This window comes from Heptranchias perlo, chromosome 2 (genome assembly GCF_035084215.1).
Source record: "Heptranchias perlo isolate sHepPer1 chromosome 2, sHepPer1.hap1, whole genome shotgun sequence".
Taxonomy (NCBI): Eukaryota; Metazoa; Chordata; class Chondrichthyes; order Hexanchiformes; family Hexanchidae; genus Heptranchias; species Heptranchias perlo.
The window spans coordinates 98,778,907-98,798,078 of record NC_090326.1 but is presented as its reverse complement, the minus strand read 5'-3'; the positions used below and the strand labels follow the sequence as shown (position 1 = coordinate 98,798,078).

The 19,172-nt window shown below is 43.6% G+C and overlaps 1 protein-coding gene across 3 annotated transcripts in view; it reads left to right on the top strand.

Annotated features, from left to right (window-relative positions):
• The window catches only part of si:ch211-197h24.6 (uncharacterized), an 86,308-nt gene that overhangs the window by 14,603 nt on the left and 52,533 nt on the right, over positions 1-19,172 (top strand). For all 3 annotated transcript variants that reach the window (XM_068004867.1, XM_068004860.1, XM_068004875.1), the window contains one exon: positions 8,019-8,069. In XM_068004867.1, the coding sequence (XP_067860968.1) occupies positions 8,019-8,069 (51 nt within the window). The remainder of the gene's footprint in view (positions 1-8,018; positions 8,070-19,172) is intronic.

Sequence of the window (19,172 nt, the reverse complement as noted above, 5' to 3'; positions counted from 1 at the left end):
GCATGTGCACCCTGTATCAGGCAAATAGAAATGTAGATTGGTTTGGAGACTTTTAAACATGGTGATGGGTTTCTTCCTGTGTTAGATATTTGGCTAACACCTATTCCCAGAAATTACAGAGAATCTTAAGTAGGAAAGGCTTCCTTCCTTGTTTGCTCCTGATACCGTATGCCTTACTGGCATTACTTTTCCCACATGGTTTCTGGAATTTTCCATGAACTTTACCAGCAGCTGTGCTGCTATTGACTTTGACAGATCGAAAATCTTTATTTCATGTCATAACGGACTCTACATTTTAATATTTTAACTTTGTGCCCAGGTTCAAATGGTTTCTGCAAGCAGCATTTTAGATGAAATTCTCTTCTGAATTGATATCTTTATTAAAGGAAGTCGCTCACTGGTATGTAGACTGATTGCTTTGAAATGGCAATCATCTCTTGTTTAGATGAACTGCTTAATGAGTGTTGCGCAAAAAGTTCACCCGAGTGCTGGAAATAGGTTGAGAAGGAGGTGGTGTGAATCATTTGGGGTTGCTAACCCACTGCTGATTAGTTTTAGCATAGTTATGGAAAAGGACAAAGACAGAGCAGGAGTTAAAGTTTTCAATTGGGGAAAGGCCAATTTTACTAAACTGAGACGTGATTTAGCAGAAGTAAACTGGATACAGCTACTTGAAGGTAAATCAGTGGGAGACATTCAAAGGGGTGATTCAAGGGGTTCAGGGTAAACATGTTCCCACAAAGAAAAAGGAAGGGGCTGCCAAACCTAGAGCCCCCTGATGTCAAGAAGCATTCAGGGTAAGATAAGGCAGAAAAAGAAAGCCTATGATTGACACTGGGAACTCAATACTACGGAAAGCTTAGAGGAGTATACAAAGTGCAGGAGTGAAGTTAAAAAGGAAATTAGGAAAGCAAAGAGAGGGTATGAAAAAATATTAGCAAGTAAAATGAAAGATGTTTTATAAATACATTAAGAGCAAGAGGATAACTAAGGAAAGAGTAGGGTCTATTAGAGACCAAAAAGGTAAACTATGTGTGGAGGTGGAAGATGTGGGTGTGGTTCTTAATGAATACTTTGCATCTGTCTTCACAAAGGAGAGGGATGATGCAGGGATTGAAGTCAAGGAGGAGGAGTGTATAATATTGGATGGGATAAACATAGTGAGAGGAAGTATTAAGGGGATTAGCATCTTTGAAAGTGGATAAATCACCACGGCCGGATGAAATGTATCCCAGGCTGTTAAAAGAAACCAGGGAGGAAATAGCAGAGGCTATTATGCTGGAACTGTATAAAACATTAGTTCGGCCACAGCTTGAGTACTGTGCACAGTTCATTTTCCAAACTTCACTGGTTACAGGCATAGTGCTGGAGAATTGGAGAACTGCTAACGTTGTACCATTGTTTAAAAAGGAAGTGAAGGATGGACCGAGTAATTACAGGCCAGTCAGCCTAACCTCGGTGGTGGGCAAATTATTGGAATCAATTCTGAGGGACAGGGTAAACTGTAACTTAGAAAGGCACGGACTAATCAAGGACAGTCAGCACGGATTTGTTAAGAGGAGGTCGTGTCTGACCTCTTAACAAATCCGGGGGTGGGCAATAAATGCCGGCCTCGCCAGCGACGCCCACATCCCATGAACGAATTAAAAAAAACTTGATTGAATTTGTCGAGGAGGTGACAAGGAGGATCACTGAAGGTGGCGCAGTTGGTGTAGTCTACATGGATTTTAGCAAGGCTTTTGACAAGGTCCCACATGGCAGATTGGTCAAAAAAGTAAAGGCCCTTGGGATCCAAGGGAATGTGGCAAATTGGATCCAAAATGGCTCAGTGGCAGGAAGCAAAGGGTGATGGTCGACGGTTGTTTTTGCAACTGGAAGGCTGTTTCCAGTGGGGTGCCACGGGGCTCAGTACTAGGTCTTTTGCTTTTTGTGGTATACATTAACAATTTGGACTTAAACGTAGGGGGCATGATTAAGAAATTTGCGGATGACTCAAAGATAGGCCGTGTGGTTGATAGTAAGGAGGAAAACTGTAGACTGCAGGAAGATATCGATGGACTGGTCAGATGGGCAGAAAAGTGGCAAAGGGAGTTCAATCTGGAGAAGTGTGAAGTAATGCATTTGGGGAGGGCAAACAAGGCAAGGGAATACACAAGAAATAGGAGGATACTGAGAGGTGTAGAACAAGCGAGGGACCTTAGAGTGTATGTCCACAGATCCCTGAAGGCAGCAGGACAGGTAGATAAGGTGGTTAAGAAGGCATATGGAGTGCATTCCTTTATTAGCCGAGGCATAGAATATAAAAGCAGGGATGTTATGCTGGAACTGTATAAAACATTAGTTAGGCCACAGCTTGAGTACTGTGCACAGTTCTGGTCACCACGTTACAGGAAGCATGGAAGCATGTAGTTGCACTGGAGAGGGTACAGAGGAGATTTATGAGGATGTTGCCAGGACTGGAGAATTTTAGCTATGATGACAGATTGGATAGGCTGGAGTTGTTTTCCTTGGAGCAGAAGAGGCTGAGGGGTGATTTCATTGAAGTGTACAAAATTATGAGAGGCCTAGATAGAGTGGATAAGGACCTATTTCCCTTAGCGGAGGGGTCAACAACCAGGAGGCATAGATTTAAAGGAATTGGTAGAAGGATTAGAGTGGAAATGAGAATTTTTTTCACCCAGAGGATAGTGGGGGGTCTGGAACTCACTGCCTGAGAGTTCCAGACCCCCCAGAGGGTGGTAGAGGCAGAAACCCTCAACTCATTTTTAAAAATACCTGGATGTGCACCTGAAGAGCAGTGACCTGCAGGTCTACAGACCAAATGCGGAAAAATGGGATTAGGCTGGGTGGCTCGTTCCTCAGCCGGCGCGGACATGATGGGCCGAATGGCCTCCTTCTGTGCCGTAAATTTTCTATGATTTCTATGATTCCGTGATAGATTAGATTGTTAAAACCTAGGAAATTTCTGTTCCAATGATCCCTATTTCACTTATGGTCCCCGTTTGAAAGGATGTAACTTGCCATGAATCAGGGTTCCTTTAGTGGATAACTGCATTTGCAGGCAGCTGACCAGCTGTAGCTGGAGTAACATTACTACCTTGTATCTCTCTCTGCACATATCCCCTACCCTTTCTGCATCTGCTCCTGGAAAAAAACTTATCCCCTGAGTCACTTACAATTGCGCTTTAAAACTCCCAACTGCTTGGCTATTCCCCATGATACTTCTGCAGCTGTTGATCTGCTCAATCTTTTCCTCACCTCCATCTTTGTGCCCTTGTCACCAGTAAAACTTTCACTCTCTTCCATCTTGGCCAGACCCCTGGTATGGCCGCCATCGTCACTTCCTCAAATTCAAGGGGTGCAGACTTGAGTGTACCTGGTCGCATCAAGTTATTGGGCCTTCATCTCCTCTGCAAAAACCACCGACTATGCCAAGATCATCCTGGAGAGCAAAGATAGCCCCTGGATTTTCTCCATTATCAACAGCTTCCTTAAACCCATTTCTCGCTGCTACCCTCACCTCCAACACAGAGTGCAAAGAGCTTATGCACAAAAAAGCTAATGGAATGTTGGCATTTATCTCCAAGGGTTGGAATTCAAAAGTGAGGTAGTGATGTTTCAGTTGTACAGAGCCGTAGACAGATATCATCTGCAGTACTGCTTTCTGTTTTTTGGCACCAAACCTCAAAGCTCTATCCAAGACGAATTGCAATTTCTCCTGTTTTGTTTCAATATAACCTTGAAGTTTCAGATGATCTGAACACATTCAAGACCAGTTGGCCCTTGTGTAGAATGGCTGCTGTGTGTGCCCGACTTGGAAGAGTTTGCCGAAGAAACGCTTACTGAGCAGCACAGAGTCCTGCTGGACCTTAATGTATACTTCAGCTAGGCCAAGCAAAATAATTTTGATTGTTGTATGTGCACTGCACCTCTGTATTTTCAGTTGCTTAATATCCCTCTTGGGATTTAGAATCTCCAATGCAGAACCTATAGATGCAATGTTCAGGTACTCAAGAATGAAAATGGCTTTTTTTTTGGTTGGGTCTGATTGTATGCAGTTCACTGTTTAGTTGATCAAATTTTATATATAGACTAGTTGAGTTCCTCAAATATCTCCTCCCTTCATGAACGTGATGGTGTTTGTCCATTCTGTCCAGCAATTTGTAATTTTCAACTGCACTTAGTGCATTGTGATGTAATTCATTGTATATGAAGTGATTTGAGACATTTCCAAGAGACATGGTGCTTGAAATGTAAATTATAGCCTTGCATCAGTCTAGACCTGTCCCTAATCTAAACTGACGAGTATTTTTTTGTATGATACATATCAAATTCAAGAGCAACTGTTGAAATTCTACATACAACCCCTTTTCTTTTGCCTAGGTATATGCTTGTTGAAAAATCGTTATTTTAAAAAAAAAAACTGGAAACTGGTGTGGCACTTGGTCTCTCATATTTGTACAGTCCTACACTAATTCAAAACAATAAATCTTTGTCATTTTTTCCAGTCACCTCTGACTGACTATCTGTTGGACATTACGTGAGAGATAATTCCACAGTACCCCTCCTAGCTATCACATGTGGCATAGACCATGCAAAACAGGAAATTGGGAACTACAGTGCTATTCTTGTAACATTTCTCTTTGTGTTAAAGCAGGCTAAATTTGACCAAATTAATTGTTTTCAATGGTCAGGTAATTCAGCTACAATCAATTTCTAAGACCTAAATAGGCCATGGACAGTATCTTTCTGCCCTATCAAGTCCATTTGCTTTTGACACCTGACAGTAATTGAAATCACACCTTGTCTAGTTCTTGCATACCTTTAAATAGCATACAAATAGAAATAAATTGCAAATGCCAGAAATGATGCAGGCAATCAGCATCTGTGAAGAGGAGAGGAAGGTTAAGATTTTGGGTGTAGACCCTTCATCGGAACTTAACCTGATAGCTCTTAGAACAAAGCTGCCTTGATGGTTCAGTCATTTGGGATGTAATCTTAGATACTTGCTTGCTAGCAACTACTGTTCCTTCATTCGGCTTAAACATGAGTTTGTATATAAAACACTCGTTGTCCTTGAGATAACAATAATTTGATTAGCACTTAGTTAAGCTTCTGCATCTTGACTGATCAAATTTCAAATTACCAGGCTATATAGAATATATATATATAATACCCAGGTGGTGACTTTGGTACTTTGGACTGCATAGTTAGTTATCGGCAGATATGAAAAAAAGAATGTTACAGAACAGAAACAGACCATTTGGCTTTTCCCACATTTCATGTACTATTTGTTCTATTGTGGTGTCTGTAAAATCTCAGAGAACCTTCTTCAGAATTTCCACCTGACTCTTTCGACCCCTATCTTCTCCTTGCACCTACTTCTACCTCTGTAACGTCGCCTGTCTCCGCCCCCACCTCATCTTATCTACTGCTGAAACCTTCATCCGTGGGTTTGTTACCTGCAGACTCGACTATTCCAATGTTGTCCTGGCCGCCCTCCCATCTTCCATCCTCCGTTATCTTGAGCTCATCCAAAACTCTGCTGTCCATATCCCAACCTGCACCAAGTCCCATTCACCCATTACCCCTGTGCTCGCTGAACTACATTGGCTCCCTGCCCACCAATATTTTGATTTTAGAATTCTCATTCTTGTTTTCAAATTCCTCCATGACCTCGCTCCTCCTTATCGCTATGACCTCCTCCAAGAATTCTGTCTTCCTCCAACTCTAGCCTCTTGTGCATCCCTCACTCTCTTCACCCCACCATTGGCAGCTGTGCTTTTAGTTGTTGAGGCCCTAAACTCTGGAATTCCCTCCCTCCACCTTTCCTCCTCTAAGACTCTCCTTAAAATCTACCTCTTTAATCAAGCTTTTAGTCACCTATCCTAATGACTTCTTCTTTTGGCTCGGTATCAATTTTTGTCTTGCGCTCCTGTGAAGCACCTTGGGACATTTTCCTACGTTAAAGGCGCTACATAAATGCAAGTTGTTGCTGACCCTGCAATTACTCCAGTGGAATTCAGGAATATCTATGGAGTTACTTGAATTTCTCAACTAGCACTTGTCTATTTGTTTTTTTTTCAATCGTCCATACAACTGTCCAGGCATACAACCTATTCTGACTTTTTACCATAGTTGGAAAAACCACCTGTCTGGAGGTGCTCAAAAGTGGCATAGATTTTTCTTCCTCTGTTGGTAAGAACTTGGCTTCCCTTTGCACCTCCCGTAAGATTGAAAATTCAGTGATTAGATTGTGGTCATATGCCAACGTTCCACCAATGAAGTATCTTTCTTATTTTGGTATTCCATGTGTGATGTGAGGGATTTATTTAGAGATTGGTTTTAACTTTTAATGATAATCACACCTATGAATATTTGAAACTTAAAGGACAGTTGCTAACCTTTCTCTTGATCTTGGGAGTCACTCCTGAGCATCTTAAAGGTTGTCTTGTCTGTGTGGCCCAGTTTGAACTTGTCTGCATTGAAGAGAGCCTGACATTGTAACAAAAATACAAACATAGGAATGTGTGGGACCAGTGTATTATTTTGAGATTTTTACTCATTTGGTCTGGAATGGATTTTGTTTTAATTTATATTGAGGGTGCTGTGAAATTCACTTCAGTTCACAAAGGATTAATTCCCAGAGACGCAGGTTATCGGGTGCTTTTTGTTTAGGACAAATTGGATAGAGTGTCAGGCGAAACAACCATCTCTTAATTGTGTATGCTCACATACCATATTGCTTTGAGACAACGAGTCATCCAACACATCCTAGAGATGTTTGCACCATTTAATGTTAGAATGGTTTTCATTCAAAGATGCCCTGGAGGAGTCTAGCTAAACAGCTTAACTTCCACACCAAGGTGACAGGTGGAGTGAGTTCTCATTCATGGTGGTAAGTTTGGCGGCTCAGCAACCCAATCTTCAACACGTTGACCTGATGGAGGGGTCAGAGTGCAGTATTGAAGTCTGAAACAGTCAGAGTGAGACATGGAGGTCTCACTTTCTAAGCCTTGTATCACTTAAGAGACTGTTGACTTTTAAAATGAGTAGGTCCTGTTTCAAAGCAGTGTCACATTTTATTGCTTTGTTGGTGCGAGGAGTAATAGGAAATTGAATTTTATTTCTATATTATATGTAAAATAACCAATCTGTTTATTTACAGTTAGTCTTGTATCGCTAGAGTGTTTAAGACTGCCTTCCGAAAGATAGAATGCTCATGGCAGCCATGCGAGATCACACTTTTCAGAGCGCGATCCAAGGGCCGTTGTGTGCAATCACTTAGCTAGGTATTGGGAAGTAAATATACACTCCAGTTTGTAGATGAGGTATGGTTCGCTTGGTGACGCTGGACCCGAGAGAATACAGAGATCAGACCCAAAATTTGCAACATCTGGAAAAGACCATTTTGGTCAATCTGGTCAGCTCCAGAGTTTAAAAATAGGATGTACAGTTCACTAATCACATTCCTCAGTTGATTTTTCTCTCCATGTTTGTCCAACTCCTTCTTAAAAATACTAAAGTTATTAGCCTCAATTGTAGTCAATTCCAAACATTCGCTACCTGCTATGTGAAATAGTTAGATTTCTTCTATAGAAAAGAAGCTGCAAATGGTTGTCCAGAATTTAGATTTACTTTTTAATAGAATGTTTAGGTAGAATTAACAATTTGAAAAACATTTTGGGCTAGGTGCTTTTTCCCAATTTGGTATGGAGCAGCATTAAGAATACCCCAAGCATTTTTGTGTAGAGGGTGGCATGGATAAGAACATAAAAATATGGTTGCATGATGTGCTGTACCTAATCTTGAATTTATTTTTTTAAAAAAAGGCTTGATTTTCAGGATGAAGTAGAGTGGGAGAAAGGTGCAACATTTTCCATATATTGGATGCTCATGATTTACAGCTGTGGCTTGAGTTTTTCCCAACTTACAGGGAGTATTATGACTTGAATACATCTGGTAGCAATGTTAAATTCGGTTGTGTATTGTTCCTAATTTTCGATTCTCTTTCTCAGTTCCTGGACCAAAAAAACACTTCAAAAGCATGGGTGCCAAGGCCTTTAACTGTATGTATTTTTCTATCCTCTCTTTTTAGTGTGAATTTGTCGTAAAAATGTTTGATCACTGTTGCATCATTCCAAATTCATTCCTGTAATTGTCCCTCTAGGTTGTCACTCATAATGAGCAGATTTTGATGACTGCTTTTCTTCATTTTCCATTCTCCACACAGTATACAAATACAGCCTGTTTTGAGGTTCTGGGCTCACATATGTGAAAATGTCAAGATTTTTCAGATAGCTGGTGCTGCGTCGTAAAGCTTTTGTGCCTATTAATTTTTCCGCTGGCTAGAAGTTTTTTGCTCTTGTGGAGGATCTCTTATTGCTGAAGTTTGGGATAAGATATTATGATTCCCTGACTGAGTAGGTTATGAACCAGTCTTTTTTTTGATTTTTGGGTTTTTGTTTTATTATTCAGGTTTCCTAGTAGCTTACGGTATTGACATTTGTACTGGGCACTGAACTTCCAGAAAGTGTGGAATCATGGTCTTGGATCCCAGGTGATAGATCACATGCTGAGGTTTTGACAGCTTTTTTTGATGGGAAGGTTCTTGGTATAATTTTATATTAAAAATGTTCCCTTCTAAGTTAAATCTAGCTCTAAGAATTGAAATTACCACCGCACCCAGAGATTGGATGGGGGAAGAATGTATATTAAAGCTAAAGGGGGCTATTTTGTGGAATGATGCTGCTCACCTAATGGAACAGCTTGCATTTATATAGCGTCTTTAATGTATAAAAATGTTCCATGATGCTTCAGAGGTGTAATCAAAAGTTGGACACCGAACCAAAGGAGATATCAGCAGGTGGGAAGAGAGGAGAGGGAGGTGGAGATGTTAAGAGGTTTAGGAAGGGATTTCCAGAACATGGGGCCTAGGTAGCTGAAGGGATAGCCACCGGCAGTGGGGCGTAAGAAGGGGGGTGCACAAGAGTCAGATGACTGATGGATCAGGTGGCAGGTGGTTATGGAGCTGCAGGAGACTACAGAGAAGTGGTGGGGGGGCAAGGTCATGAAGGAATTTAAGTAGAAGGAAGAGAATTTTAAATTTGAGGACCAGGAGCTAATGTAGGTCATTGAGGCCCTACGAGGGGTGATGGGCAAATGTGACTTGATGGGGTATGAGCAGCAGAATTTTGGACAAGCTAAAGTTTACATAGGCTGGGAGGCTGGCCAGGAAAGCATCGTAATAGTTGAGTCTGGAGGTGACAAAGGCATGGATGAGGGGCTCAGTGACCAAATAAAATGAGAGAGAGGTGGAGGTGGGCAATGTTATGGAGGTGGAAGTAGGCGATCTTTGTGATGGAGAGGCTTTGGGGTCAAATAGGACGGCAAGGCTGTGAACAGTGTGGTTCAGCCTGAGCCGTGGCTAGGGAAGAGGATGGAATCAGTGGTAGGGTACGGAGCTTGTGGTGGGTCTTACCAATATGTAGCTGGAGAAAATTGCAGCTCATCCAAGACTGATATCGAACAAGCAGCTCGATAGCACAGAGGCAGTGGGGGGTTGAGAGTGGTGGTGGAGCTGGGTGTCATCGGTGTATATGAAACTGACCCATTGTCTTTGACTGATATCACCAATACGCAGCATGTGGATGAGGAAGAGGAACGGGCCAAGGATAGATCCTTGTGGGACTCCGGAGGTAATGGTACGGGGGCAGGGTCAGAGAACCATTACCTAAGATATGCTAGCTATGGTTGGATAAGTAAGAGAGGAACCAAGCCAAGGCATTTGCGCTGTGCTGGACAATGGAGGAGCATGGCATGTTTCACCATGTCAGAGGCTGCAGAGCATCGAAGAGGACGAGAATGGATCATGTACTATGGTCAGTCACACAGAATGTCCTTCATGACTTTGCTAAGGGTTGTTTCTATGCTGTGGGAGATGCGGAAACCTGATTAGATAGATTCAAAAGTGTTGTGGGAGAGATGGGCATGGATTTGGGAGGCGACAACACATTTAAGGAATTTCAAGGGGAAAGAAAGATTCTAGATGAGGCAGTGATTTCTAGGGACACAGCAGTTAAAATGTTTTTTTGAAGAGGGTGTGATGACGGAGGTTTTGAAAGGAAGGGGGACAGTACCTTAGCGGGGGGACCATTTTCATTGTCAGCCATCACAGAAGCCAGGTAGGGAAGTTGGGTGATCAGTTTAGTGGGACTGGGATAAAGGCCGCAGGTGGTAGGTCTCGATGAGATACAGTTGGAGAGGTCATGGGGGAGTTGAGAGAAGCTAGAGAGAAATGGGGATTCGGAGCTAGGCTAGAGGGGAGGCTACAGGAGATTTGGCTTGGGCGAGGAGAAACAGCGGAAGTAGCTGGTCTCAATTTTGGTGACAAAAGTCCTCACACTTGTTGGAGGTGCAGGTGAAGCGGGCAATTATATTTGATTTCCAGGATGTTCCCAGAGTAGTGTGTGGTTTTGGCAGAGAGTGAAGCCCAGCAGCATGATGTAGTTCAGCCAGATCTGGGGATGCATAGCTAAGCCAACTGTGTGCCAAATGTGCTTAAATCTGCACCCTTCATACTTGAGGAAATGAAGATGGAGGCCATACTGGGAGAACAACTGGGATGGGCAATTATAGAAGTTTCACTGGGGACAAGCATATCAAAAGTAGAGATGAGAGTGCGGTTAAGGAGATTGGCAGCTACAGAGGTATTGTGGCAAAGGGAGGGCCAAAGGCTAGGCAATTGCAAGATTGAAGTACATTTATAAGGGGGTTGGGTTGGGGGAGGGGACGGAAAGAGAGTTTATTCTTTGGGTGGATACCAAAGGATGTGGGGCTGGTAGGGGTTGTGGGTAGTGAGGGATACAAGGAAGTGGTTGGCGATCATGTCAGTGATCGAGAGGCCATGGGAGATTGCAAGTCGAAGGGGTTGAGTTTAATGGAGTTAGACATCTAGGTAGTACAGGCGGACAGTGTATTTACAGGAGGACGACAAGGGGAGCTGAGATGGACTTTGAAATCAAGGTTGAGGAATCGCTCGGTGCAGAGGCTGAAAGGAGGATATCTGGGGAAGGTGGTGAACGATAAGAATATTGAGAGGTGAGAGGGATGGTAGAAGATGAAGTGCACAAAGAAGGAGACAGTGCTAGATGACTTGGTGGGCCATACTGCCGCTGCAATAGTTTGGGCATGGCAGGTAGTGGAAAGCTTCGGTACAGGATAAACTGTTGCCACCCATGAGCCAAATTTCAGTTAAAAGTAGGATGTCAGTGCCATCAACTAGAATAAGATGGTCGATGATAAAGACCTTGTTTGCAAGTAAACTGGAGGAAATGTTTATCTGCTGGCTGAGTAATGGGGACATTGGTGGATAGAGTAAGCAGGACAGGAAAGAGGCTGGTGAGATTAGCCCCAGTGGCACACTGAGAAGGAAGGTTGGCAAGAAAAGAGTTTGGGGCTGTAGGCTGCAACTGGTAGCCAATTAGGCCCTTCGGAAAATGCCGAGAGGCACGGAGAGTAACTGTTGGCTTATTCTAGGGGCATTAAAGGTTGCGACAGTGACAGTAGACTAGGAAAGCCAAGGAGCCATGATTTGGTTAAGGTAAGGATTAGGGGGAGAAATGAAAGATGGAATAGCTAGTTGACAGGAAAGGGAGAAGACAGGAGAGAAGGGCCTTCGAGTGGCCAAGAAGGGTGGGGGGGGGGGGGGGGAGGAGGAGGAGGAGGAGGAGGAGGAGGAGGAGTGGCAGATGTAATGGGCGGTGGTCCTTAATGGCAGCCAGAACGCCTACATGAATGAACACAAAGGAAATTCAGTTTACATGGGCATGGCAGATATTAGCGGAGAAACATCCTGGATAATTTTGGACCCTTTCATATCATCTCCCTGTCCCCCATTTATGAAGATTGAAGTTCTATGGTGGGATGAAGTCGACCTATAGATGGCATGGAGTCAGTTTGTTGCATCCACAAATGTTTGTCTAGGTTCAGAGTCAGTTGTGGATGGGGAATAGCTCCAGAAGCTATCTGAGGGGCACTGGTGCAGTCAGAGGACTGAAAATGAGTGGAAAGTTGATGGTGAGACAGCAGAGGTTGATGCTGGGGTTCAGCAGAGGTGCATAGTGGCCTCGGGTTTTGGCACCAGTGGATCTGATGACCAGCAGAGAGGCAATGGGAGTGACACCCAAGGACCAAGAACAGTGAAGGTCAGGGAAAGGTAAATCTACTGGATTCATTGCAGAAGCAGGAGGGAGACGAGGAGCATGTAAGATTAGAAATAGAAGCAGGAGCTTGAGGATGTGGTACGACCCAATCCAGCAAAGGGTGATGGAAGAGTTCTGAAGGATGAGGGGAGCAGAGCAGAATCAGTGGCCACAGGAAGTAAGTGGCTAACAGCAAAGCAGAGATCATTAAAAAATATGGGAGAGGCATCTATAGCACGAAGGGAACCAGTAGGAACAAATTAAAGCTAGCTCAGCATACAGTGCAAAGTCCCAGCGGAGGAGCAGATACTGAAGCCTACGGAAGCAGGCCACTCAGTGGAATAGAGGTGGTCCAGCAGAGAATACAGTCTTAATAGAAAGCCATGATGTGGAGATGCCGGTGATGGACTGGGGTGGACAAATGTAAGGAGTCGCACAACACCAGGTTATAGTCCAACAGCTTTATTTGAAATCACAAGCTTTCGGAGCTTTGCTCCTTCGTCAGGTGAAATGAGGAGGAGTTGCATAAAGGCACAGCATATATAGTCAGAGAACAATGCCTGGTGATTACAGATAATCTTTCTAACTGCCCTTTATCACACCTCGGCAGACAGATAATCACAGCAATCAAAGGAGTATTCAAACAGGTTAGTCAGGGAAATCTTATTTCCAAGAATACTGAGGTGGGGTCACCAGGGGTCAAATGTAGCAGATGCTGGGGTTTGTATTAAAAACAGCTAACTTTTTTTTGCTGGAAATCGCAGCAGGTCCGGCCGCATCTGTGTATGGAGAACAAGCCAACTACGACTTGAGTCTGGATGTCAAGGACATTCAGCCTCCGATCTTCGGGTAAGCGTTCTCTAAGTCGGCCTTCGAGACACGACAATGCAAAATCGTCGAGCAGAAATTGATAGCCAAGTTCCGCACCCATGAGGACGGCCTCAACCGGGATCTTGGGTTCATGTCACGCTACATGTAACCCCACCTGACGTAGAGTCATCCAGACTCAAGTCGTAGTTGGCTTGTTCTCCATACACAGATGCGGCCGGATCTGCTGCGATTTCCAGCAAAAAAAAGTTAGCTTTTTAATATAAACCCCAGCATCTGCTACATTTGTGACCCCACCTCAGTATTCTTGGATGTAATGTTTCCCTGACTAACCTGTTTGAACACCATTCACTCCTTTGATTGCTGTGATTATCTGTCTGCTGAGGTGTGATAAAGGGCAGTTAGAAAGATTATCTGTAATCACCAGGCATTGTTCTCTGACTATATATGCTGTGCCTTTATGCAACTTTTCACTTCACCTGACGAAGGAGCAAAGCTCCGAAAGCTTGTGATTTCAAATAAAGCTGTTGGACTATAACCTGGTGTCGTGTGACTCCTTACATTAATAGAAAGCGACTGCGAAGTTGGTGATCACCGTAAGGAGCCCAGAAAAAAAAGTGGATTTTTGACCAGGACTCTGGCCAATGAATGGCCTTGGATGAAGTAGCAAAGGAGAAGAGCACATTAGGGAGCTGCCAGCCTTGAAGACAGCTTCACCAATTTGAACTGAGACAATGTCAATTGACTCGTTCCAGGCTGATTATTGTCATCCTGGCTCTGTTCATTAAGAATAGTGGGAAAGCATTTCTCCGACCCATACCAAAGCGGTGGGGGCAATAGACTGGGCTATTGATGGGCCAACTGGCAAATTACTGGGGAAGAAGTTAGAGGGACAGTCCACTCACTTCTGTGGTGAGAAATAACGAGAAGTCTGGGAAGGGGACCTAGTTTGGCAAGAGAAAAATTGCTCATCTTCAGCTTTGGGCTGGTCAGAACCAGTAGGGTTAACAGGAAAATTTTAGGAGGATAGTGTGGCATGTTTTTTTTTAATTATTCAAAAGGAGGGATTTTAGGTCACTTAAGTTTTGATTATAACTGTTACTCTGTCCATTCAATTACTGCCTGTAATTTCAAACAGCTTAACAATTTATATCTGCCCTTGTCTCACTGAAATGTTTTCAGTTTCCTACTGAAAGATTGGAGAAGCACACGTGAGCATGTTTTAAATTTTTTTTAAAATTCTTTCTTGGGATACAGATGTCGCTAGCATTTAATGCCCATCCCTAATTGCCCTTGAGAAGGTGGTGGTGAGCTGCTGCCTTGAACTGCTGTAGTCCACGTGGTGAAGGTACTTTCACAATGCTGTTAGGTAGGGAGTTCCAGGATTTTGACCCAGCATCGATGAAGGGAGGGGAATTTGGGGGTGATGGTGTTCCCATGCAACCGCTGCCCTTGTCCTTTTAGGTGGTGGAGGTGCTGTCGAAGAAGCCTTTGGTGAGTTGCTGCAGTGCATCCTATGGATAGTACACACTGCATCCGCGGTGCGGCAGAGTTGGAGGGAATGGATGTTTACGGTGATGGATGAGCTGCCGATCAAGTAGACTGCTTTGTGCTGGATGGTGTTGTGCGTCTTCAGTATTGTTGCAGCTGCACCCATTCAGGCAAATCCCAGCTTGATTTGGGTTAGGAGATTGTTCCCTTGTTATATGTCCTGCCACACAATGAGAAATGTAATTTCCTTTAGTAACCTAGGGCTCTTAAGTGTTTACAGTGTTACTTGCATGGATCAATTTAGGGAAATTTGACAGTTATTCATTTCCTATAGTGCAAAGACCCAAGGCAAACTGGTGACTTAGCAGCGGATAGCCACGTTACACTGCTACTGTCTTGGGAAAAAGAATCATGGGCAGATTAACAGTCACTCCATCTGTTCCATGGCACCTTTCTTGGATTCTTAATGAGGTTCTTATTGATGGCACATGCAAAATTGCTACATGGTGCAATCCTCACATTTACTGAACATTGTATTGTCTAGATTTAACTGCTGCTCAGTTGGTAACACTCATCTGAGTCAGATGTTTGAAAGTGCTTTAGAGTTAGATTACATTATTGTGTCTCTCATGCCATTCGAGGGAGTGCTGCATTTGTAAGAGGAAGCATCGTTTTATGTGAGATGTTAAAGTGAGATCTCTCTTGATGATCCCATAATAAAGAGCAGGGAGCTATGGCCATAATTCCCCTCTCAACCAACACCAAAAACAGATGAACCAGTTATTCGTCTAATAGCAGTTTGTGCGACTTTGTGCTCAAAGTGTTTGTTGCATTTGCCAATATAACAATCACTGCATTTCAAAATCTATATTATTAGAAATACTTGAATTTAGACGTGCAAATAAATGAAGTAAGAAGTAAAGCTTTTTCATCTTGCTTTAGCTTGGTAAAGGTTTCTTTTAACTTACTCGACATACTAAAAATCAGCTGCAGTTGAAATCCATGGTTATGGATTTCCTTGGAGGCTCCACTGGACTCTGGATGTCAGGACCTTGGAGAGGGTGCAGAGGAGATTTATCAGAATAGCACCAGGGATGAAGGACTTCAGTTATGTGGAGAGAATAGAGAAGCTGGGATTGTTCTCCATAAAGCAGAGACGGTTAAGGAGAGATTTAATAGAGGTTCTCAAGATTATGAGGGATTCCGATAGAGTGGACAGGGAGAAACTGTTTCTGCTGGCAGGAGGGTCGGTAATTCGAGGACACAGATTTGAGATAAGTGGCCAAGAAAATCCAGGGGGTAAATTAGTTTTTTTTTAATGCAACAACTTAGGATTTGGAATGCACTACCTGTAAAGGTGCTGGAAGCAGATGCAGTAGTAACTTTCAAAAGAGAATTGGATATTTACTTGAAATTAAGAAACTTGCGGGGCTATGGGGATAGAGCAGGGGAGTGGGACTAATTGCATAGCTCTTTCAACGAGCCAACACAGACACGATGGGCCGAATGGCCTCCTGTGCTGTGGTTTTGACTTCTGCCATAATTCTGAGATTTTCCGTGTTAGCTGGCAAATGTTTTTCTTCTCCAATTCAATTGAATCCTGGCATGGAAGTTGATACACCGAGTGAGCTGAGGCATATTGACCTCCAGATGGACGGAAGTGGGTTCTGGGGGCGGGGGGGGGGGGGTAAAATGTCAGGAAAGCTGGCTACACCCATGAAGACTAGCCAATTAAAAAAAATAAATAATCAGGACCGACTCCCTTACACAGGAGGCTGAGGGAACACCCCATGGAGTCTGGGGGGGGGGGGGGGAGAAGAGAGGAAAGAGTCCTGGGTCTCTTACTTCCTCTTCCCTCCCCCACCCTACTGAGTGGCTGCCAGGTGCCAGAGTTTCAGCAGCTTGGAACAGGTGTCAGACAGAGATGCACCCATGGTGGCTTGTGTACCCACTGACTCATGCAGCTTAGGTGCTTCCCACAGATCCCATAAATTCTACATGTGTGAAGGCATTCAAACTAGAGGGGGGAGGCCCAGGAAATTATGACAAGACTACTTAGAGTGGATAGGGAGGGACCTATTTCCCTTAGCAGAGAGGTCAATAACCAGGGGGCATAGATTTAAAGCAATTGGCAGAAGGATTAGAAGGGAGCTGAGGAGAATTTCTTTTCACCTCGAGGGTGGTAGGGGTCTGGAACTCACTGCCTGAAAGGGTGGTAGAGGCAGAAACCCTCAACTCATTTAAAAAGTACTTGGATGTGCGCTTGAAGTACAGGGCTACGGACCAAGTGCTGGAAAGTGGGATTAAGCTGGATAGCTCTTTTTCGGCTGGCACGGACACGATAGGCCGAATGGTCTCCTCCTGTGCCGTAACTTTCTATGATTCTATAGTGTCTTGTCAGGCTGGGTAGGAGGCCTGAGTGGTTCTCAGCGGGGCTGGGAGTACTGGTCCATCGTGCTGCTCAATTGTGGGGGTGTTTGGGCCAACATGCTACTAATTTGTGAGGCCTAAATGCTCCCCAGTTGGGGGTCGGGGAGACAATTCCTAAGTCCAAAATGAGCTGCAATTCAAGGGTCATTTCTGCTCAGTGAGGGGAAACTATCACCTGGGCCTGCTTTGCTAATCAGTGGAGGGGGAAGAAAGATTTATCCAGGATTCATCCTTTTGCTGGGAGTGGGAAGAGAGGAGAGAAATCATCAACTTGTTTCGGGTGTGGCTGTTCATTTGCCAGAAGCCCATTCTTCATTGACAGATTGCTGGTCTGCAGTTATTGCTGTGAGCTTCATTCAGTAATAAAAAAGTTATTCTAGATTCTTTTCATTTCTCAGCTGATAGTCGCTAGCATTCTTGGCTGCTGTTACTGATGCTCTTACAAGAACATAAGAAATAGGAGCAGGAGTAGGCCAATCGGCCCCTCGAGCCTGCTCCACCATTCAATAAGATCATGGCTGATCTGATCCTAACCTCAAATTTAAATTCATGTCCAATTTCCTGCCCGCTCCCCGTAACCCCTAATTCCCTTTACTTCTAGGAAACTGTCTATTTCTGTTTTAAATTTATTTAATGATGTAGCTTCCACAGCTTCCTGGGGCAGCAAATTCCACAGACCTACTACCCTCTGAGTGAAGAAGTTTCTCCTCATCTCAGTTATGAAAGAGCAGCTCCTTATTCTAAGATTATGCCCCCTAGTTCTAGTTTCACCCATCCTTGGGAACATCCTTACCGCATCCACCCAATCAAGCCCCTTCACAATCTTATATGTTTCAATAAGATCGCCTCTCATTCTTCTGAACTCCAATGAGTAGAGTCCCAATCTACTCAACCTCTCCTCATATGTCCACCCCCTCATCCCCAGGATTAACTGAGTGAACCTTCTTTGTACTGCCTCGAGAGCAAGTATGTCTTTTCTTAAGTATGGACACCAAAACTGTATGCAGTATTCCAGGTGCGGTCTCACCAATACCTTATATAACTGCAGCAGTACCTCCCTGTTTTTATATTCTATCCCCCTAGCAATAAAAGCCAACATTCCGTTGGCCGCCTTGATCACCTGCTGCACCTGCATACTAACCTTTTGATTTTCTTACACTCGGACCCCCAGATCCCTTTGTACTGCAGTACTTTCCAGTTTCTCGCCATTAAGATAATAACTTGCTCTCTGATTTTTCCTGCCAAAGTGCATAACCTCACATTTTCCAATATTGCACCTGTTGAATTCAGAGCTTTGACCGGGGCAGAGGGGGGATGTGGTGGAGTTGCAGATTCCATGCTGGCTTTCAGGATTTTCTTTTGGAAACGAGGATTGCAAGCTGAGCCATTTACACTTCCAGCACTCTAAGGAGAACACACTTTTTAAGCAAAGTTTCAAGCTGTTGACGTCTAGTTCATTTCACGTTGGTACTCCTGTGGACGACTCTTGCCGCTTTCCTTTTCTGCTTCCATTCAGTTGAATTGCTTGTGGGGCCAACTTGCTAATTTGTTTTCTCACTCTTTTATACAAGCTTATGTTAAGGACCAGTATCAGAACTTATAAAATACATGAGTTTTCAATTAATTCAAACTTTCCAGCCACTAGTATTGGAGGCTATTAATGTCTGTACTGCTGTTGACTACATTTCCCGCTTTGGCTTCTCACTTTTGTCCGAATTAAATTATCCATGGGAACAACCTGTATTTTAGCTTACACTATCACAGCTCCACTTGCAGATACAATACCATTAGAATGTTCAGACCACTCACTGTTTTAATATTTAATCGATATATTAAATTTGCTAAAAAGCAAAAAACTAGAGGCTGAAAATCTGAAACAAAGACAGAAAGCGCCGGAAATACTTAGCAAAGTCGGGCAGCATGTAGAGAACAAAGTTGATGTTTCAGGTGTTGAGCCTTTGTCCAAACTGTTTAGAAAAAAGTGTCTACACCCAGAGCCTCAACTCCCCTGTTCTCTATACAGATACTACCTGACCTGTTAAATGTTTCTAGCATTTTCTATTCTGGTATTAAATTTGCTTCTGTTAATCTTGCACGCCTTATTTGGCTCCTGCAGCTGCACACTTCTGCCATTTAGATGGGGGTCCTTAAGCTCCAGAAACTGTAGATCCCCATTTCTATACCAGCAACTTCACTAATGACAGAGAAATTTGCTTTGTT